The sequence below is a fragment of the Sciurus vulgaris genome (assembly GCF_902686455.1).
Source record: "Sciurus vulgaris genome assembly, chromosome: 6".
Taxonomy (NCBI): domain Eukaryota; kingdom Metazoa; phylum Chordata; class Mammalia; order Rodentia; family Sciuridae; genus Sciurus; species Sciurus vulgaris.
The window spans coordinates 75,558,265-75,581,546 of NC_136466.1; the positions used below are offsets into that span (position 1 = coordinate 75,558,265).

Genomic DNA, 23,282 nt, shown 5'->3' on the forward strand with positions numbered 1-23,282 from the left:
AGGTTTTTTCAACACTTCCCTTGCTTTCTATCTTTCAGTTTTCTTCCCAGAACAAAATGGGTCACAAGTGAGGATTTCGTGCTTTATAGCCTTCTTTTACCCTTCTCCACTTCTCAAGAGTTAAGTTACAAATCACCAAACCTTGTTAAAACACATATTGCTGGACCCCATCCACAAGGTTATTTCAACAGAACTGAAGTTGGGCCTGAGAATTTGCATTTATGACAAGTTCCAAGGTGATGCTTACGTTACAGATTGGAGAACCACGCTTTGAGAACCACTGACCTGTTCCATGACCTCCTGATATCACTGTCCCTTTCAGTATCATAAAGGAGCCTTAATGGGGGAAGGGCTGCAAGGCATATAGCTCATGTTGTATCATTCTTTTGAAAATGATCTGAGCTTGGGACACTCAGGATCTCAAACAATTACAGTAGAAAACAAGACAGTCTGCTGGGCATAAACAAGGTTAAAGACCAAAAATGTAGAATGATACTTTAAAGACTAGTGTACAGCTCCTTTCTTTTCCTTCCCAACCATGTCACCTTTTCTGAGAACTTGAGGCAACTGTCTTCTTGGAAGGAGACTAGCGCTTTTGTTTTGTTTTTAGGGTTGTAAGGTAAACTACTATGCCAATATTGATCTTCAAACATCCGAAATGGGATTTTTCAGTAAGGTAATATCTTCCTATCCGATGAAAGTGTAACCCCCGCTTGAGCATAATAGGTCTACAAGAGAGGTGAATATAGGAAATGGGAGGAAAAAAGCCTTCCCTCTTTTGTTTTAATTATCCCTGGAGAATGGTGTAAAGGAGTGGGGGTAGGGGAGAGGGGGAGAGAGAAAAGAGAGAAGAGAAAGGGAGAGGAGATACCGGGAGAGAAGTCTGTGGAGGGAGGAAGAAGGGAGGAGGAAAGGAAAAGGAAAAAGAAAAGGAATCCATCTCCCTTCTCTGTCCTGTAGAGGGAGAGGGAAGCGAGATACTGAGTACCTGGGAGGGAGGAATCTTAATCCTCAGCACCCAATCAAGGTCTCTAGGAAGCGGTTGTGTATCAGTGAGTTGAAATGAAAGGAATGAAGTAGTATGCAAAGAAAAGCAGAAGAAAGAATATTTGTCTCCCAATGTTTCAGTCCTGGTCACAAAAAGTTCCTGAAAATGAAGTGACTAAACCTTTGTGAAGGTGTCTTTAAATTCTTAAAATAAATTTTCCTTTCTGCCGAAGTTTTCTGTAATTTACAATCGAGTCCTAGATAACATGATAGAAAATATAATTTTCAAAAAACAATGATTTTCCAGTCACCTTAGTAAAAATTTCTCAATGCCCTGAATCTCGTGTACTGATTTGACAATGCTAATTTAGTTCCTTAAAACAAAAATGTATTTTGAATATTCTAAATTTTTCTATCAGTGCATTTATTTAAAGAATATATACAAATTTTAAGTACACATTTTTTAAAATGCTTCCCCAAATCCTTGTATAAAACTTTCTCCAAAGAAGTGTATTTTGGACACAGATGTAGTCTTTCCCAATTTTGCCTGCCTTCCCCCTTCATCTAGTCACAGATCCTGTTTCCGTGGGTAATTTTCTATCTTCTCAACCCATGTGGTTCTGTGTGGTTGTCTCCACTTCTTTTTCAGTTCCACATGTGACCAAGCCCAGCTAATCAATGCACTGAATCCCTTTGGCCACAGTGGTAAGTTCAGAGTTCAAGTAGGCACATTGAGATTCTTTAAGGACTTGTTTAAAGCGAATCCCTTTCTAGTTAGTTTTAGAGGAATATGTAAATTCAGAACTGCTGGGAGCTATATTGTCTCAAGTTTTGATCACTGATATATTCCCAGTACTAATAAGAAATTCTGGGACATAGTAGGTTCTCAATAAATGAATTAGTAAATGAGATCTTGATTGAGCAGTTAGCCAATGAGAACAAAAAGGGGGAAAGGGAGAAAATGATTTCCAAGGAACCTGTGAATCTGGCAGTAGGTGAAGTCAATTTTACTGCTGGATTTTACTAACACTATTATGTATGAGTTGTGCTTCTGTCATTTGTAAGCAAGCAATTAATAAAAAAGGCATAAACCCTATGTATAAATTACACTATATATTAGAAAGGATAGATAAATCTTGTGATCTGTAAGGACAACATAATATCAATAGTATCTTGAGAAAAGACAGAAAACTCAATATTAAGTAAACAGAAAAAATTAAAGAGAAAAAATCATCCTGTAATGAAGACTCTAGGCAGGACTTTTCCCCCTTTAAGGAGATAAATTAAAAAAAAAAAAATCAAGGATAGATAATTCTAAGAAATGGAAAAATGAACAGTTATATCTTCCTTAGAAATAGTCTATCCCAGGAATTAAACATGATTCAACATGGGAAATATATGGTTAAAATCCATTAAATTACACCAATTAAAGATCTTGGTCCTTCAATACAAGCTGAAAAATCACTTGACAAAATTTTATATATACCTGTAGTTTAAATTTTCAGAGTAGCAACTCAGAAATAAACTGGAATTTAACAAGGGATGTCAACCAGAAACTTGGGAGCACATATCACCCTTCATGAACAAACATTACAAGTATTTCCACTGAAGTCAGTAACAAGACAAAAACTTCTGCTAAGTATTGTTAGCATTTGACATTTGTGCCAGATCCAGCTAAAGCAATTCAATTGTTAAAAACTGTATGATGTATGAACAATTGTTAAGAAATAAAATCATAGAATGGGATTCCCTTTCATTTTCTAGGTAAAGAATATATTGACTAACTTTTAAAAGAGTTTGGCAACGTCATACTAGATAGCCATATAAAAATCAAAATGCTTTTATAATAGCAATCATCATCTACAAAATACACTAGAAAAAGAGATTTCACTATAACAAAAATAAAATCCCCAGAAATAAATTTGTCAAAAAAAATCTATGATTATATTTAAAAAACCTTTGAAACCAAGAAAAGCTTGCTTACAAGTAACTTGATTTAATGAAGACAAACAATGTGCTTAAGGAAAAATATTCTGTATTGTGGTTTTCTACAAATCAATACCATTATTTAGTACAATCCAAATCATAACTTCAAGAAAATATGCTCACCAGTAGCCAAGGAATTTTTGAAATATATTAGGGCTCTACCCCACCAAGTCTTAAACCATACCAAAACTATCATCAAAGTAATGTATTATTTATTAAAAATATAAAATAGCTCAGTAAGAGATTTTAGTACATTTAATGAAGCAGAATTTCAAATCAGAGACACAAGAATTAATTTTTCAATAACTTTATTTTGAAGACATTTGAATTAAGGTATATCTATACCTTGCTTTGGTCACACAAACCAATACAGATAAGTATGTAGACATTAACAACTCACACAGGTACATATTGCAGAAGAAAATACACATTACTGCAAAATGAACAAATATAAAAAATATAAAAAACATTAACATCTTAGAACACAGTATTTGCTTTGTGTCTTGGAATAAGACAAAATTTATCAATTTGGCTATATAAAAATATGAAACCTTTATAAGAAAAGGAAATCCTAAGTAAGGTCAAAGACAGCTGGGAAAAACCACTGGCAACAGATATAGATCAATATGTACATTTTATAAAAACTTAACCAAATCCATGAGATAAAAAGACAGATCATTCAATTAAAAAAAATGAGCAGAAAAGATAACACACACAAAAATATGGTCTAAAATATGAAAAGAAAGATGCTCATTCTTACCAGTGAGAAATTTCTGAATTTAAAGTTTTTGCATTCATTAGGTTAATAAAAATTATAAGGATTTAAGAGTTCCATGACAAGAGGAAATAGCTGCTCATTCTTAGCTGAAGGGAACTGTAAACATGATAGTCATTTTGGAAACCAACTGGATGGAAGTATCTCTTAAAATTAAAAATGCTTATCATCTGGCCCAGCAATTCAAATTCTAAGCAATTATTACTACAGAGAAATTCTTATATTCACATAAAGACTCATAAAATTATGTTCACTTCAACTCTGTTTAGAATTAGGAGGGAGGATTACCTAAGTGCCCATTTTAGGCTGAACAGATTGTGGGACATGATGCAAAATAAAGATATTAGTTAAATGAGAATGTACTAAAATAAAAAAAAACAAGTTTTAAAAGTTGCAGAATGATATAATGATCTTCATGTAAAAAAACAAAAGTAAGACATTTATTTCCTCTGGTGAAATGTGGAAATTGAAGAGTTGTGCCTGATATTTTTAAAAGTAATAGTCATTTATTATGTCTAATTTAAAATTTAAAGATAAAGCAATATACACAGACTGATTCTTTTTTTAAATATACACCAAATTATACTTTGTATTTCTCTTCCCCTCCTTCCTTTGATGGCAAATGCATAGGAAAGATTCTAGAAGGTTATCTGCCAAAGTAATGTGGGTATCTCCAATAAAAATAACACATTCAACTCAGTACTCTCATTTGAAAATATAAAAAAATTCAGTTCATGATGTATGAAATAGGATTTCTGTTGATCGTTATTATCATTTGTTTTAGCTATTTACACTCTTTACAAGGTATATGATTGTGTATTGGACTTCTGGCATCTCTAGAATAATCATATTTAGGACAGAGGGAATCATATCAGGACAGTTTTTTTTTTTTTTTTTTTTTTTTGCGGTGCTGGGGATTGAACCCAGGGCCTTGTGCTTGCAAAGCAAGCACTCTACCGACTGAGCTATCTCCCCAGCCCTCAGGACAGTTTTTAAAGATAACTTAAATCGCCACTAATATTTCAGTTAATGGCTTTAATAAATTGATATATATATTAAAAGATAACCAAAACTGAACACAAAGCAATCAGCTTACTTCCCTAGTATACTAATTCTACATTATTAAATAAAAACACTTTAACATTAAATTCCTTCTTAGACAACTTCTTTTAAGGACTACTTTTTGCAGGGAGATTAGTCTATAAAACTCTCTAATATTTAACAAGAATGTTACTGGTGTCTAAATCTAAGCAGCTGCATTTCAGGAATGATCTACTTGAGTATATAAACTAAAAGTAATTTTTTAGAACACTACCCTTTTAAGAGTTGCTTATTTTTAACTCATGTATGGCTCAAGTACTAAAACATAAAAAGGAAAAAGATTAATGAGGAAGGAGAAAACTGCCAGATCTTCCAGGTTTTGCAATAGTTGAGAGAGAAAAGTAGAGTCAGTTCCCCAATAAAGCAAGTCATCCATGAAGAAGGAAAATCTCTGAAGGACAACTTTCCATAGAAATTGGAATTTCCCTTTCCTATTCTGGGTATCCATCCAATCTTTTCCTACGGCAATTTGCTTTGGGCAAGTGCCCATGATATTTCTGATCCAAGAATAAGTTCCTTCATGATGCGACAATGGAGAAAGCACAAGGCCTGTGTTAGAAACTCAGATTCATCACTTAGATCCCGGCAGACCTCACCCTCTTTCTTCTTTAACCACATAAAGAAGGCTGTACTAGAAGATATCTGATATGCCTTCAGCAATAAAAGCCAATGATTCAGGTTTCATAAAAGTCACCAAGGAAGGAAATACTCCTTTTTTCTTCATAAGGGCATTTTTATAACTATATTATAGATCCCTTATAATTGACATCTTTGCTTTAATTCAGTACTTCACATTAAACATGTAATATCTGTTATATGAAATGTTCAAAAAGCATAAGCTGCTAATGACTATTCAAAAAGTCAACAAGTATCCAAGATTTTTAAGGTTTTCAAAACAAAAGTAGGGGAAATTTTATTTCAAGAAAGTATTTAGCATTTAAAGCAGAGAATTATTTACTTTTCATGTAGTGCTGCACTTTTTTCACACTGAACCCATTTAATAAATGTCTTTGCTTTCTTTAATCACTTAAGGTTATTTTTTATAACAAAGCACTTTTGATATAATTTAAAACACACATGCTTTGATTGAAGAGTGATTGTAAATTAATCCAGCTTTCCTCCACTTGTGATGACAACTTTGTCATTTCTTCTAGGAGTACTGGTTCTGAAGGAAGTATTTTAAGGTGTAACTGAAAAGAAAAATGATAGATATTTTATTTAAGAAAATTAAAGTTTTACCTGTTTTCGATTCATTTTTTTCTTTTTTTCCTGCCAAGGAGCCTGAGAAGATACTACCGAAAAAACATTTTTTTCCCTTAAATGCTGGTTTATTATTCTCTCTTTCCCTCTACATCATCGAACTTTTTCCTAAATCATGACCTCTTTGATGGTACTGTCACTCCCTTAGCACAACCGAGCGGTCACCATTCTTCATCAAACAAAAGTCCTGAACCAAAGTCCTATTTCTAACACTAACTCTAACTAAACTTGGTAAATGTGGAAAAAGACCCTGTATGCTACTGTCTAAATATCTAGATTTTTAATAATTTTAAAATAATTAGATCAAGTGAAAATTTGTTTTAGATAATTCATGAGACAGATGAAGAATAGTGTATTACTGAAAATGAGAATCATCTATCCTTCAATGCACTATACCATTAAAAAAGATCTTCAAAACACAAGTTCTCTATTATGTTAATCATAAAAGCAACTTTTGTGTCAAATCATTTGAAACTGCTTCAACTGTGATAGCAGTAGAAAAAACAAACATAAACCTGACTTTCTCTTTTTGATCAAGAAAAACATTACTTACAAAATGTTAATGGTTCAATACTGTAGATCAAATTGATAGGAAAATTAAAAGGTACAGTCAAAATTATAACAAAAAAATAAAAATTACCATGCTGTGTAGTCCAACTATTTTAATGTAGTAGTTTCTAGACACATGTGGCTATTTAAACTTTAACTTAAAAGTCTAAGATGGGCACAGTGGCACATGCCTGCAATGCCAGTGGCTAGGGAAACTAAGGCAGGAGGATCGTGAGTTCAAAGCCAGCCTCAGCAAGACTGAGGAGCTAAAGCAGCTCAGTGAGAACCTATGTCTCAATAAAATATAAAATGGGGCTGGGGATGTGGCACAGTGGTTGAGCACCCCTGAGTTCAATCTCTGGTACCCCCCAATCCCCATTGTAAAAAATAAGTCTATGAAATTAATAATTCAGTTTCTTAGTCACATTTTATATACTAAACAACTACAGAAGGCAAATGGCTATCAGATAGGACAGTGTGAATATACAGCATTCCCAGCTTTGCAGAAAGTTCTACTAGATAATACTGCTAAGGAGGAAGGTAGGTGGAAAATATTAGATTAGACCTACCTTTAGAAACAATGCAAGGTATGCCTGTGCTAACTCAAAATCACGCTTTCTGTCCAACATCATCTCGATCATTTTCAAGAAACTCTGCATGACTTCTATAGATCCACCACAGTCAGGAGACAAGTTCCGTAGCTCTGTTTCAATTCCTGATGGGCCCATTTCTTTCAGAAGATTGAGAGGGGCTTCATCTGCATTAAGTTTTAAAAGGAATCCAATTATTACCTATAATCACTTAAGAAGTTACAGTTTTTCTTTCATACTCCACACAAGATAAATTTAAATGGCACCAGAAATTTTGAGTGTTAATTTTTCATGTTAAGCAGTAGAATAAACCTCCAATAAATGAAAATCAGTAAAAATAACAAAATCAGTACAATAAAAAGTATTGAGCCAGGTGTGATGGTGCATGCCTGTAATCCCAATGGCTCAGGAGGCTGAGGCAGGAGGATCTCAAGTTCAAAGCCAGCCTTAGCAGCTTAGCAAGGTGCTTAGCAACTCAGCAAGACCCCGTCTCTTAAAAAAAAAAAAAAAAAAAAAAAAAACAAACCAAAAAAAAAGTATTGAAAGCACTAAATTGTTTGCATTTACAGTAAAATTTACAGTAATTTAAACTTTTTCTCCTCCTGCTCTTAAAGGAAATCTAATGCTTCGTGACACACATTTCAAGGTACTCACAAAGTAATTAGAGCAAAGTCTAACACAGAAAGACTGTCAAGGTACATAACAAACTATTAATAGCAATTATCACTTGGAATAAGAGAATATTTTTTCTTTCTCCATTTTTATTGCTATAAAATTATATAAGTACATGATAACTAAGAAATAGTAACAATACAAAAATATATAAGAAGGGAAAGGCTCTAGGCCTTATTCTGATCCATTCCAAACCTACTTCTTCCTAGAAGTAAGCAACAATTGTTTCATATGCACCCTACAAAAACATACTCAACAAACCATTTTACATGAGATTAGATATTGCAATGGCAATGCCTGCTTTAGCTTTTTTAGCTTTTTTTTTTTTTTTTTTTTTTGTGGTGCTGGGGATTGAACCCAGGGACTTGTGCTTGCAACACAAGCACTCTACCGACTGAGCTATCTCCCCAGCCCTGCTTTTAGCTTTTTGAAAGAGCATACCATCAATGACAAAAGGCTATAATAATATTATTTTATGTCACTCAGTATATTTTGAATAATAGTGGGTTTTCTTCTTTGTCCCCCAATAACACAAGTCACTCAAGGGCACTCTTTGACTTTTGCACATGTGGACTTCAAGTGATACTGGCATAAAAACAAAAGCATTCAGGTCATAAACCAACAGGACATGTCAAAATTTTCAGGAAAGTAATTAAGATTTTTAAAATTGCTTATAGTTATAATTTCATTAGTATTAGCTACAGACTCTCACCTTCAAATTTTAAACATATTAGCACATTTAACAAATACATTATAAAAATTCTGTAGGATAATTTGGAAACATGAATTAAGACAAGTCTTTGTTGTATTGAAAATTGTATTCCAAATCATATAAAAACGAAAAGCTTGAAAATTATCTATAAAACTTTTATATTTCGTGTACATCAAGTACCTTATTATAAATGTCAAAATATATCCTCCAAATTGCAAAAAAAAAACACACACAGAAAATCTAATTTTTCATGAAGAAAGTATGTTGCATTTTCCATAGATTTTTACAATATCATTGTCACCTGAGTTTAGTGTCACTCCTTTAATATAATTCAAAAGCTAAAATTAGTTCAGATTAGAACTAAAATTTCAATCCTTTTAGTTTTTACTGTCTTCTTTTAGGTAATTTTTTTTTAGGAAAGTTAATATTTCCCTCAATTTTCTGTCACATAAAGTAAAATAAGCTGCAGATACTTGTTAAAATATTTTATAGTTTAACTTACACTTATTATTTATCAGTCCTTCTTCAAGTTTCAAGCAGAAATCTGATTTTTGAGCCAAAATTCCAAGATTTACCACTTTAGACTTAAACAAAAACAAGTACACATTATTCAAAGAACATAGGTATCACCAAAAATTATAGTTTAAAATTAAAAACTATCAATTATTTACTCTACATTTGTAAAACTGGATCTTGATAAAGAACGATACAAAATATATACAAACATATATACGCTATATACTTATTTTTTAAAAATTTGGGTTCTAACTAGTTTTACATGACAATAGAGTGCACTTTGATACATCATATATAGATGCAGCATAATTTCTCATTCTTCTGGTTGTATATGATGTAGAATCCCACTGGTCGTATAGTTATATATGTATACAGAGTAATAATGTCTGATTCATTCTACTAAACTTCCTACCCCTACACCCCTCCCCTTCATTCACTCCCCTATACCCAATTTAAAGCATCTAAAGTAACTCCATTCTTTCCTAGTCACCTCCCCCCTACCCTGCCCCTTAATGTGAATTAGCATCCACATATCAGAGAAAACAAGTGGCCTTTGGTTTTTTGGGATTGGCTTATTTCGCTTAGCACGATATTCTTCAGCTCCATCCACATACCAGCAAATGCCATAATTTCATTTTTCTAAAGCTGAGTAATATTCCATCATATATGTATATGATATATATATATCACTTTTTTTATCCATTCATCTGTTGAGGGGCAACTACATTGGTTCCATAGTTTTGTTATGGGTGAAGCTACATTGGCAATGACCAAACAGACTCCATTTTACCCTGAGAATCCATGTCATGTAGGAAATGCTTCTCCCATGGGAACACCCCGCCTCTGTATCCATCAACAGTTGCTTAGCGTAGCATGTTTGGCAACACAAAATGGCAATTCTTATACAATGTAAGATTGTTCTCCCTCTGGGTTCATTTTTCTTGGGCAGTATAACCTAACATTTGTTTAAATGTTAGTGACCATTCTCTGATTGTCATAGCAACAGCCACTTATGATTAATGTACTGATATGCTTTACTTATGGTATAAAAGGTGTCCTCTAACCTGGGGGGGAGGGGGAGGTGGTCAAAGGGTGCAGACTTGCAGCCTGACCCTCAGTCCTGCCAGCTGGTGAATCTGGACCGCCAGCTGGTGAATACAGATGGTTCCATCTCCTGCCTTAAGATCGACTTGGTGATTTATTTCGATTTTGCCATAACAGTTTAGCTATTGTGAGTTGAGCTGCTATAAACACTAATGTGGCTGCATCACTGTAAAATGCTGATTTTAAGTCCTCTGGGTATAAACTGAGGAGTGTGATAGCTGGGTCAAATTGTGGTTCCATTCCAAGTTTTCTGAGGAATCTCCATACTGATATCCACAATGGTTGCACCAATTTGCAACCCCATCAGCAATGTATGTGTGCACTTTTTTCCCCTCACCCTCACCAAAATGTATTGTTGCTTGTATTCTTGATAACTGCCTTTCTGATTGGCGTAAGATGAAATCTCCCACATACTTATAATGTTCCAATTTGGTATTTACCTGCTGGGGATCATTATTTTGTTCAGATGTAGCATATCTGGGTACAAGGCCAGGGACTGTTGGAATAAAAAATGGTGCTGATTTGGGTACTTTGGGTGGTTCCTTTGGTTTATTCTTTTTCTGATTAAGAGAAAATGAGAAAGAAACTAGTAAGTTGTTATCCTGACAACAGATTCTAATAGTTAATTCCAAATCAGTTCAAAAACAAATATCAAAAAGTAAAAAAGGAATAAACTTTTTCAGAATAGGATGCTAAAATCCCAGTTGACCAATACCTCGGCTATTCTTCTTATTTGTTCATTTTAGTTACATATGACAGTAGATTTATTTTGACATAGTATGCATACATGGAGTACAACTTCCCATTTTTGTGGTTGCACATGATATGGAGTTACACTGGTCAAGTAATCACAGCTATTCTTAATGTGGGCTTTTCTGATACTAAATTATAGATACCTCTATCAGTTTCTTGATACCAAATTATTAGAATAATTACTACTTCTCGTTGTAAGTATCTGAATCAGCGTTCCTGAACATTTTATCACAGTTTTACTCTTTTTTTTTTTTTTGGGTGCTGGGGATCGAACCCAGGGCCTTGTGCTTGCAAGACTGAGCTATCTCCCCAGCCCCTTATCACAGCTTTAGTACACAAACTTTAGTGATGGTATGTAAGTGTGTACACATACATAACTCAATCACAAAACAATGCTCTTACCAGCAGAAGATAACTTGGAATTTTCTCTATTCTTTTCAGTTGCTTTTGCTACTCATAAATGGGGGCCAAAAAATAGTCTTCACTAACATACCACAGATAACCATTTTTCATGTAAATTTTTAAATTCCTCAAAGACATAAGGCCTCAGTTTGCTTTAATTGCTATAGTCTCAGTACATTATCAAGCACCCATGTCATATTAATTTATGTTCCTGACCCTGACACAAGAGCTCTAAAAATCTTTTTATAGTTAATAAAGTAGGCTATAGGATGACAGATGCTTAACTGAAAAGCTTAATAAAAAATTAGTGAAATTTTCTTGGCCCCCAGACACCTATCAGTAGATACAGAAATTACAGTAGCAATTTTTTTTGTTTGTTTGTTCTTATTTTAGAAGCTTAAAAAGTAATTTATAGACTGGATTTAAAAAAAAAAAATTCAACTTCCAAAGGCTCTGTAGTTACAAATTATACTTAGGTCATATCCAAACAGCTAAAAAGTATTTCAAAGTTGATTACTTTGGGATAATCAGACTAGATAAAATGGCATACAATTAAGTGGCACTGCCTTTGCTGTTAGACATTAACTGCTTTTCCTAATGTCCTCAATGTAGAGGAAGTTATTTCTGCAAACAAGTAAGCAAAAAAAACCCCCTGCCTATGGAATGTGTGCTTGAAGCTCAATATTAAGTGTACTATAATATTACCTTAATAACATCCAGATTAAGAAGGTTTTTCCACCGTGATTCAGGGAGAAGTGAGAGAGTCACCAACTGCTCATTCAACTGTTCTGGTGAATCATACTCTATCATTTCATCACTTGGTTCTACATTTTCTTCTGGTATGTCTATATCTTAAAAATACATATTTTTTTTCAGGTAAAACAAATTAATATGAAATGAAATTTTTATCATATAAACCAACTTAATTCATTACCAATCCATTTGTATTATGTTCACTTAATATAGCCTTATAACTTTTTCTATTTATTCCTTTGTTTATCCCTTTTCCTCATTTTCTCATATTAACTGCAACTTCATCATAAGAACTAAAACACTGTTAATTGGCATATTATTTGGTATTGTATAGATATCACATGTATTATATTTTTGCATAAATTTTAGTCATTTAAAATATTTCATATCACAGTTTAAAATTTTTTGATTAAATGCATTACACTTTGCCTTCTGTAGCAATAACTTTTAAACTAGATTTAAAATAATTCCAAAATTATTTTTGCTGTTTTGTTATTACCTTGGGTTTGACAAGTACCAGGAAGCATCACTACTGAAGGAACATAATCTGTAGGAAGTGGCCGTAATGAGACAACTGAATACAGGGAAATATTAGACCTGACAAATCAAAACAGAAATAGTATTTTAAAAGTTATGTGTTTCTTCACAGAAATGTCAATATCTAGTAATAAACTTTACAATATTGAGTTTGACCAGACTACAATAACCACTAATTAAGAAAAGACCTTAAAGATTAAAAATGCATTTAAGTCAGAGATGCCATCACAAAAAATACTGTATAAAAAATTAACAGAATCTCTATTTTTAAAGTAGTAAAAAACACATTTAAGAGAGACCAGAAGTAGAAAACACTTTTATAAGGTAAAATAATCTCTATAATATTATTTTAATAAATATCAACCTTCAATTAAGGAAATTATAACAAAAAGAAAGATAAGACTCTGAGAGTGACTCAGAGACTGAATATGCTAATCAAATTCTTGGTGCTGCTGAAAATTCATGGGTTTCCCTTTTCTAGAATGGTGCACTTAAGTGGTCATGTTTCTGCTACTTAACCTGGCATGTTAGCCATGGGTTTGTAACCAAGACATTGAGACCTATCCCAAAGTGGGGACATAGTCTTCTCCTCACATATTATGAATCTCAAAAATTGAGATTCTCAGGTCCTGAATTAACATTAATATCAGTCCTATATAAATAAGTTCCATTCTCCTACAGCAGGTACCACAGCTACTATTATCCTCTTATTTTAATAGTTGAAGACTCACTGATTCCAGGAGATAATTCATTTTGCTTATTAAGATGGCCAAAATCTAATTCTAATACATATCAAATTTACATTTTTATCTTAAAAATGTAATAATAGTGTATAACTAGAATTAGAAAAGATATTAATTTTTCCTCTTCCCCAATAATAAGAGTTAAAAGAATTAGATGTATGAACTCAGGAAAAAGATAAAACCTTTTTCTAGACCCAGGTGATCTACCATTTATTTTGAGCAATCACAGCCTAAGATTCAATCATAGAATTTGAAGATCATCATAAATAATCATTACATGGTTAGGACAGTCTTCTAACTAGGATCAATGTTAGAAAGCATTTTGCCTTATTTTATAAAGCAGGTAATGTTCAGCAGTGATTAGATAAGGTCATACAGCAATAGTGAGGTACTAGGAAGAAGGTGAGGGCTTGGGTGGGAACCTCACTTTCTAACCTTTTAAATCCATTTACTTTTCCTGCAAATAAAAGTCAAATATGGTAACAGGCAAAAATCAATCATATAATTTATGCACTTGAGGAAAGTGGTTAAAATTATCAAGCAGATATTGAATCAATCATAACATTTATAGTGAGTTATCTGTGTACTGTGTGACATTTCCATGTATTAAAAAAAATCGCAACTAAATGGTAATTTAACAACCATGATTCTGAAAATATCACTACTGCCCTTTTTCTTTTCCTACTCCTAAAACAGAACAGTATAAAAAAAACTCACCATAAATAAATTCCAAGGTGGTCGACATGGGAAGTGGCTAGAAAGTCTCCAGTAGGGGACATAGTAACATTGAGAGGAGCTGAGTCCAACAAAAAGCAGTCTATGAGGCTACAAAAAGAATTAAGAACACTGAAGTACTTAAGCTTTACCTAGGATATAATGCACAATTTTTTTTTTTGCTCAAAGAATATGGGATAAGAGATTCAGAAAAAAAATTTAATTACCTACTATCAGAAAGTTATCACACAAACAGGTCTGTCAACTAAGTTACTATGTGAAAATATTCTCTTAATGAGAAAGACTTAAAACACTAAACTAATTAACTATAGGAATAACACAGGATGGAATACCATATTTTGTTATATTGACTTGAGGGCAATTTTAAAGATATTACACATTGAAAATACATCTATTATCAGTACTCTCCTGTATTTTTGTTAGTCTAGTGAACAACAAAAGGTTAAGGCAACAAAATGGCTGTAAATAACAAGAGAATGATGACAGAAAAACTTCTGATCAATTCTACATGTTTTCCAAATAGGTAACAATGTTATATATGAAAAAATATGCACCTTCAGTCTTTAAAGTGTAAACATAAAGCAGCTTACAGAAACTAGTCCTGCAGCTTTTTGGAGGGTGGGGTTTGGGAGTACTGGGCATTGAAATCAGGGGCACCCAACCACTAGTCACATTCCCAGTCCTATTTTATATTTTATTTAGAGACAGGGTCTCACTGAGTAGCTTAGCTCCCCACCTTTGCTGAGGCTGGCTTTGAACTCCCAATCCTCCTCCCTCAGCCTCTAGAGTCCCTAGGATTACAGGGGTGTGCCACTGCATTAAAGTGCTAAAGGGTTTTAAAAGTTGAAAAGGAAATGGGAGTGACCACACCCAGGTTGGAGACTCAGAAGAGGCTTCAGCAAGAACACAATGTTTGAGCTAACCCTTACAAATGCACATGAAGTAAAAGCATACTGATGGCAGAAAAAGCATTTCCTGGCTGAGGGAAATACAGAAGGCAAGAAAAAATATAATTGGGTATAGCTGGGTGAAAGCATACAGAATCTTGAACACCAAACATCTGAATTTATTTTTAACTTACAGACGATAGGAAGTCAGTAACATTTTGAGCACACAATGGTACAATTTTCACTTTCATAAGAATATTTGTCATCAGAACACAGAATAGGAAGAATAGTGAAATTATGGTAGTAGTTATTTAACAAAAAAAGATCACAATAGAAGCAAAGAGAAAGATCTACACTCATATCCCAACCTGCTAGGAAGGTTCCTTAGGCTGGTTATGAGCAGGAATACCTTTAGGAAGAGTATACTGGTTTTAAACACAGCTATCTTAAAACCACTTTATTTACTAAAGACAATACATTACCCATGGCAAGATAAAATCAAATGACTAAAGTTCAGAATCTATATAAAATAATACAAATTATTTTAAGAACAATATAACAGCAGTTAACTTTGCTTTGATTTTTTTGGTTAGTGTTCTGGGCTAGGAAATATCCTCAGCATTTGACTGTACTGACTAATCCTTGAAACACCATAAGGCAGGTACACATAAAAAAAACTGAGGCCCAGTAAGTTTTTAAAACTTGTTCAGGATAAAATAATTAAGTCAGGATTTGCAACCAGTCAACATTCTTAACCACATTAATTCTAGTAAAGCCACTACAGAAAATTAGGGTACATCAAACAATGGGCTAACATACATACAAACAAGAAGGGTATGCCTACACTGGTGATTCATGAAACACGCTATGAAAGGTTCAAATGTAAATAAAGGCTCCCAGTGACTCACATATGACAGTTGTGATTTCTCAGGTATGAGGAAAAGGGGAGTAAGAACCTGTCTGATTTCTGCTCCAGCCCACTCTGAATGGCTTTTCTTGGGAATCAGGAAAGGTGGGGAAAGGAAGTATTTGCTAAACACTTATTACAAGCCAGAGATTGTTATTTATGTTAATTCTTTTTATCCAAACAACTCAGAACAGAAGATATAATCTCAATGTATATAAATACAAATTAAACTTAAAATATAGCAATTTCAGATCTTGTAATTTTTCCTTAGACTTGAGCATTATTGTTCAGCAAGTTTAAGTATGTGAGGGTTGAAACTTCCTAACATGTTTAGAATCTATCTGAAAAGAATTAATACTTGAGCAAATATATTTTACTTGATACTATAATATTTTAGGGGGGAAATTTCATTGTGAAACTTCATTTTTGGAGCAGTAGTGTGCAGGTAGACTGGTCTTTCATTATGTAAAATTTCCAATGGAGAGGCAGTTTCCATATATGCAGCATATTTTTACACTGTCACTTCAGTTCATAAAGCCTAGGTATGCAGGCTTTATCCCAGAATTGAAACTACCATATGGTCTGCTGATTATCTCACAAAATGAAAAGTTGCAGGCATAAATTTTTTCCAAAAGAACATTAAAAACATTCCCATTCTGAGGAATCAGATTTTCAAGATTAGAGTTCTATACATACAGGTAATATTAAATAAGTTATTTTGATTATTATTATAGATAGTGTCTATATATTCTATCTCCAAAGTAATGGAACAGTCTTCCACAGGAATCCTTAAGGAGAAGAACAGAGAGATGATTTTGCCTTTGTGAGAACAAAACCATGTTTTATTCCAATTCTTATGTTAACAGTCCTCAGAGAGTAAGGATGGGTGAGGAGTGAGCAGACCAAATGCAAAATTTTAATATAATTGTTTAATTTTATGTATGTATCTTCATTCAAACTGTTCAACCTGAAATTCCAACAACCAGAAGTAAAAAGTGGTGATGGTGGTAGGTGAATGACAATGTAACTTCAGAGGTAAAAAAATCTCAAATTTTCTTTCTCAGAATTTTTAAAAACAAAAACCATTTTCAATCCTTAAAATAATTTATTGTAAACAGTTCAATAACTATGCAATTTGTTTTAGATCACAATTCCAGATATGTGCACTTGTATATTACTACCTCTAAAAGTTTACTTGACAGTTTCACTAGCTAGATTGCTTCTCTTTTAAGTTTAAATAACAAATATAACCATTCTGTAAATACTTAGCATGTTATACAAAAGATGAAATTGCTTATTAAAGAACTAGGAAGGACCAAAGTGGGGGAATAAAAGGAACTCAATAGTTACCTGGGATTTTATGATAAAATATTAATTCTTGCTTTTTATTCTTTGTCTTCGACAGCAAGAAAATCAATTTGTCCTTAGAACATGAAACCACTGAGCAAAGTTGGTAACATAACTGTTGGTTAAATTAATTCTCTTTTGCTTTTTTGCTCCGCCACTTATAAGTTAAGTTACTATTGACCAATCATTTAATTTCTCTCTGAACCTTCATTTCCCCACTTGTACAGAAGAACTAATAATAGTATAATGGTAATAGTACCTATGTTTATTAGGATATGAGAAAATAAAAGCATTTAATATACATAGTAGCACATGACAAACTTCAGTTTAGTTGCAGTTAAGGAGCATTGTTTGATACTACTTGCCAACATGTTTCATTTGCTCCACTTCAAATTTTAACCAAAGAACTACTTAGTATTCTTTAGTAAAAATGTGTATCTATTCAACCACAGTAGATTTTATTATTACATTTTATTTTAACAATTCTATGTGGCTCATTTCCTGCTCTTGTGCTGTACCCAGTTGTATTCATGCCTCTGTATTAACCCTAAAATGGTTTGTGTTCACCTAAGAGTCGTAAACCTATTAGCCTTAAATCTTTTTGACTTCTTTCTATAATAAGAAAATCAGCAAAAAGGTTAATGCTGAGTCAAAGTTTTGTAGCTTTCAAAGCTACTTTCAGATCCTAATTCTTTCATTCCAAACTTGCCACTTAAAAATATATTTTGCCAATTTAGTATTACTGAACATTAACCTATTTCTCCCACCTAATATGACCCAACATTATTAAAAATGAAAATAGAAAGCACATTGTCAACTCTATTATCTATACAACTTTCTATCTTTAATTCAAATTATATAGTGTTCATTTTAGAAAATAGTAAAAGACTAAAAAGCAACACACTACCAATCATTAGTATCTTAAAAAATAAAGGTTTTTAGAGTTAGGTGTGATGGCCCAGGCCTGTTATTCCAGTAACTTGGGAGGCTAAGCCAGGAGGATGTCAAGTTTAAAACTAGCCTCAGCAACTTGGTGACACCCTACCTCAAAATAAAAAATCAAAAGGGTTGGAAATGGTAGAGTGCTTGCCTAGCTTGTGCAAGGACCTGGATTAAATCCCCAGGACCAAAAAAAAAAAAAAAAAAAAAATGTTTAAATTTAGGAAATACCTATTTTTGCTGAAGCAGGAATCAGATTATGCTTTACTCTATTTTAAGTAAAAGAGGTATACATCTGAGGACAAAAGTTCCTAGTCACTAGAGTTGGACCCACTAGTGATACTTTAGCAATGTTTATTCTCAATTTTGTGTATATGCTGAATAGGTAGGTATGCTTCACGCCTACAAAAAACTTGAAGGGAAGTGAGAACATCAGGGTTTTTCCTTTCTAAAGGTCAAACTGCTTTCACATATGAAGTTATCTAATTCCTGAGAAAGTGCTGGATTAGTTGCAAGTTTCACTCCATGAAACAGATTTCTGACACTGTTATGCTTAGAGAAAATATAAAAAAAGGAAAGTCAGGGATTTGACCTTTTAATTAAATTTAATATGAACTTAAAAAAAATGGTTTATAGTCCCAAAGTCTGAGCTCCATTTTGGGGTATTAAGAAGGACAAAAGTGCTTTCTTAAGATTTATACAACTTATTTCTATATCTCTAATTTGCAGGAGAACATTTTAAGAGAGATGTGCAATTGTTTCAATCATTTTTCATAATGCTTCTACTTCCTGCTGTTTAGAGATTCAAAATACTCCAAGGATAAAATATAGTTATGCTAGAAAAATAACTAAATACATTCATGTTAAAAAAACCCACACAATCCTTTAACTACAGGTTAAAGTCATATGTTAAGACAATGACCAAGAAATCATGTGAAGAATTTAAAAGCAAACTCACCAACCAGATGGAAGGTCCCAAGTCCTAATAGAGCAATCCATTGCAGCACTTATTAACCAACGACCATCAGGACTGAAAGCCTTGAAATAAAACAAACAAAAATAATATTTTATACACATAAAAAATACATATATATTTGTATGTATGCATGGGTATATGCATATATATTTAACTCCTTAAAGAATATAAAACATGAAAAAGATTCAGGTTTCATGAAAAAAAAATTTGAGTAAAATTCAGACTGCCTTAATTTATTTTAAACAAAATGTTTTTTAAAATATTTTTTTAGTTGTCAATGGACCTTTGTTTTATTTATTTTTATGTGGTGCTGAGAATCGAACCCAGTGCCTCACACATGCTAGGCAAGTGCTGTCACTGAGTCAAAACCCAAACCCCTGCCTTACTTTCTATAAAAGAAAATATTACTTCCTATATAAGCCAATGTGGAATTTAAAAGGATTAAGTTTTCAAATTAACTACAAAAAGTTTAAAATATTAAGAGCATCAGCCTGATATTAATACCACAATCTCCTACTTCTTTATAGAGAATTAACAAACTGACTATAAATCATTTACAATATTAAAAATGTTACTGGGGAGAATATTCAATTAGAAAATATTTCTAGTCTAATTTCAGTCACAAAGTATTTCTGGAAGCAACAAAAACTCTTATTTCCTTGAAAAGTCTATATATTAGTCTGGCTGTCTAAGACTCCATATCACCACAAGTTTAAAGACAAAGAATGAAAATTCTCTTAAAACATTAACATTATTAAAGTTCTACTTTTACCTGAAGTTTTATTAAAAACTCACCTTCTCTCTCATAATTATGCTTTATTTCCAAAATATAATTCAAAACTACAACTAGTTTTTTAAAATAAATTTAAATGGACCATTTATGCCTCTTTAAAGAAGTTATCTTTTCTATCTATAAAAATGAATGAATAATAGTCCTTCTTGCCTGCAGCACATAAGTTCTGAGAGATTTAGATCAGATGTGAAAGACCCCAAAGGAAAAAATTTTAACGTTTACACTGGCAGTACATAATTCATTCAGGAGTCTAAACTCACCAAAGGGATTTAATCATCCATATTAGCACATGATACTGAAATAAGCTGAATGCTAATTTTGTTCATCAGGCTGCAGCAATATCATGGAGACTCAAACCTCAGGGTATAGATATTTCAATTTATAGAAAGATGGTGCAGATAGTACATGGTAGTAAAAAATAACTCTCAGATTTATATGAACAGGAATATCTGCTCACAGATTTATATGAACAGGGATAACTTATTACTGAACAGGAGAAATTCTAGACACACAAGTTGAAAAGTAAAATTTGATAAGGAAAGAAAGAGGAAGAGCAAGCTGACACTGACAGTTGTTTTTAAAAATGCCATTTCATCATTACCCCACTTCCACCCTTGTTTTCTACAGATGTTGTCAAAACAAATTCAGTTAATGGGTAATTTTGTCAATCTCCTAGGTGCAGAATATAATTTCTTTTACTATTAAAGAAAGGGGTAAGCATTATAAATTCTGATTTTTGGTGTTAGACCATAAGTAAATGAAGCTTATGGGTTTGTCACTCAGTAGTTAGGGTTTTACTTTTATCTTTTCTCTTTTCAAGTAAATGACTCCATCTGCAACTGATTCCAAATAACATATACTTAATTTATCCTCAATGACAAATTTATTTTAAGGTTTATTTTTTAATTGAAACATGCTTTTAAAAGTAGTTTAGTTCTTACCATATCAAATATCCCACTAACAAATCATAATGGCAAACTTAACCACATTTTTATTAACTGAACTCTTCATGTGAACTCTAGAAATTACACTAAACTACACTAAAACCAATACTCTAGGCTATTATTAACTTACTGTATACAAAGTAAAACAGAAATAAGTTCTCTCAGTCTACTTTTATATTAAGTCAAAAGTGATATACTTATGTACCAATGGAGCATTCAATTTTGAAAATAAAATTATGCCTTATGTAGAGTTAAAAAGGATAAACTCTGATAACATCAATTTTCTGAAAAATATTCTTTTTATTCCAATTTTTCCTTTAAAATCTCCTTGACAATTAACCTGCAAATTACCTACTTATAAAATCTCTTCATGTGATGAGTTTAAAGCTATTTAAAGGTAACAGATTTAATTACATGAACATTTTTAACCTGAACGGAAGAGGAAAAAAAATAAACGAACAGCTAAGGTTGGTTTTACCATGTCATTTATTTGGCCTTGGTGTCCAGAAAACTCTCTCACAATCTTCCTGGTTTCTATGTCCAGAACACTAATGGAGAAGTCATCCAAGGCAAGTCCCAGAATGCCACTAGCAAGATAAATGCACCAGTTTTAACAAACAAACAAAGTCCTGGAATCTGGAATTAGTTAAATATACCTTTGAGGAAATTAAACCATTCGCTGTTTTTTACTAAAACAGTCTGATTTTCCCCATATGCTAAATCATATACTTAGGAACTTTTACCAAAAATATCAAAAAGAAGGTCCATTATCATTAAAAGAAAAAGTTTACCTGTCCCTATGTAGCAGCATCATATTTGGAGATGAATCAAGGCTCACAGAATGGATTAAACTTTTGTTTTTAAAGTTCCAGAATTTGAGTAATCCTTCACTACCAGCTGTAATTATCAACTGATTTAATCCATCCACTGCAACACCTCTAATAGATCCCTTATGAGCTTTTAAGTAGACAAGGAAAAAAGAAATCAGAATTGGCAGTGTCTATTGGAACAATACAAGTGATTCTTTTCACATATCTAGATTTCCACTACTTATATGCTTGAAAAATCTTGAAATTAATCTGCTGAATGAAGCTGGGATAACTCATTGAAAACTTACTTAAAAGAAAAAAAGAAAAAGAAAATTCATTACCTTGATCCTTGCCAAAACTTCCCCGATGAATCCCGGACTGCATATTATACACATCTACAGTTCCTGATGAGAGACCAATTATGGCAAAGTTTCCACAAGAAGTTATATCCACTGCCTTTAGAGGGGAAATATTAAAAGCAAATGACAAAACAAAACAAAACAAAAATTTATTGCACTTCATGGCTTCCAAAGTCTAATCTATCAATTATCTCATTAAAAAAAGCATAAGTGAATCGACTTATTACTTTTCTTAGATGTAATTATATTTAGATATATAAGAAATATGTGTTTACTGTTTCTAGTCTTAAATAAGTATAAAGAAATTAAGACAATATGCTAGTTAACTCTATTGATAAATATATTTAGAAAGTAAGGAAAACTGTTTATTGGGACAGTTTTAAATTTTTAATTAATTTACCACAGTGCTGAAGTTAAAGCATTCCACTGCCTACATCCTCCTTATTATACCTTACTTTTCTAATTGTTTCCACAGCAGACAGAAAACTGAAAACATTATTTAGAATGCCCAATGAAAAAGCTCGATATTTTAGTTATGACATATTAGGAAATATATAACTACATAGAACACATTGATTTACAAGAAGTTTCCATAAAACAAATGTATTTTAGGATTTAAAGTATCAATATTTTACCAATAGGATGTCTTTTTAAACAAATGTTGAAAATTCAAGATTGGCTATGTGTTAGGTCTTGGCCAAAGAAATCACTGACTACCTATATGTGTCATTCAGGTGTCACCTACCTAAGCGATAATTCAAAAGAGCTGAATTTATATCTAAAGAAACAGATGACTTCTAACACTTAAATAGAAAATATTTAATAATAAAGATTTATTTAACTGTGTAAAACATATAAAGGTGATATATACCACTGTACAAGTGAAGAAATATTTCTACAGCATTACATAAGAATGTTTCATGTACATAAATTTTTCTAAACAATTAGTTTACTCCTTAAATTAAAATAAAGTTCCCTTTATCTACTCCACTGATCTTTGGGTGAAGGAGCAAGGACAGGAAAAATGAGGAACTGTGGAACAAAAGTGACCAAATTATGCTATGTACATATATGAATGTTTCACAGTGAATTCCACATTTATGTACATCTATATAGCACCAATCAAAAAGAAAACAATAAATAAAC

General features: G+C 32.5%; 1 protein-coding gene across 3 annotated transcripts in view; it reads right to left on the reverse strand.

Annotated features, from left to right (window-relative positions):
- Positions 1-5,634: 5,634 nt before the first annotated feature.
- WDR36 (WD repeat domain 36) overlaps positions 5,635-23,282 on the reverse strand; it is a 34,812-nt gene continuing 17,164 nt past the window's right edge. For 2 of the 3 annotated variants that reach the window (XM_079143513.1, XM_079143512.1), the window contains 11 exons: positions 22,119-22,233; positions 21,760-21,925; positions 21,447-21,555; positions 19,214-19,293; positions 14,158-14,265; positions 12,660-12,757; positions 12,113-12,258; positions 10,693-10,812; positions 9,135-9,216; positions 7,228-7,415; positions 5,635-6,039 (listed from right to left, as the gene is read on the reverse strand). In XM_079143513.1, coding sequence (XP_078999639.1) covers positions 5,890-6,039; positions 7,228-7,415; positions 9,135-9,216; positions 10,693-10,812; positions 12,113-12,258; positions 12,660-12,757; positions 14,158-14,265; positions 19,214-19,293; positions 21,447-21,555; positions 21,760-21,925; positions 22,119-22,233 — 1,362 coding nt within the window. In that variant the 3' untranslated portion in view covers positions 5,635-5,889. The remainder of the gene's footprint in view (positions 6,040-7,227; positions 7,416-9,134; positions 9,217-10,692; positions 10,813-12,112; positions 12,259-12,659; positions 12,758-14,157; positions 14,266-19,213; positions 19,294-21,446; positions 21,556-21,759; positions 21,926-22,118; positions 22,234-23,282) is intronic. The other variant, XM_079143511.1, reaches the window with a different exon arrangement.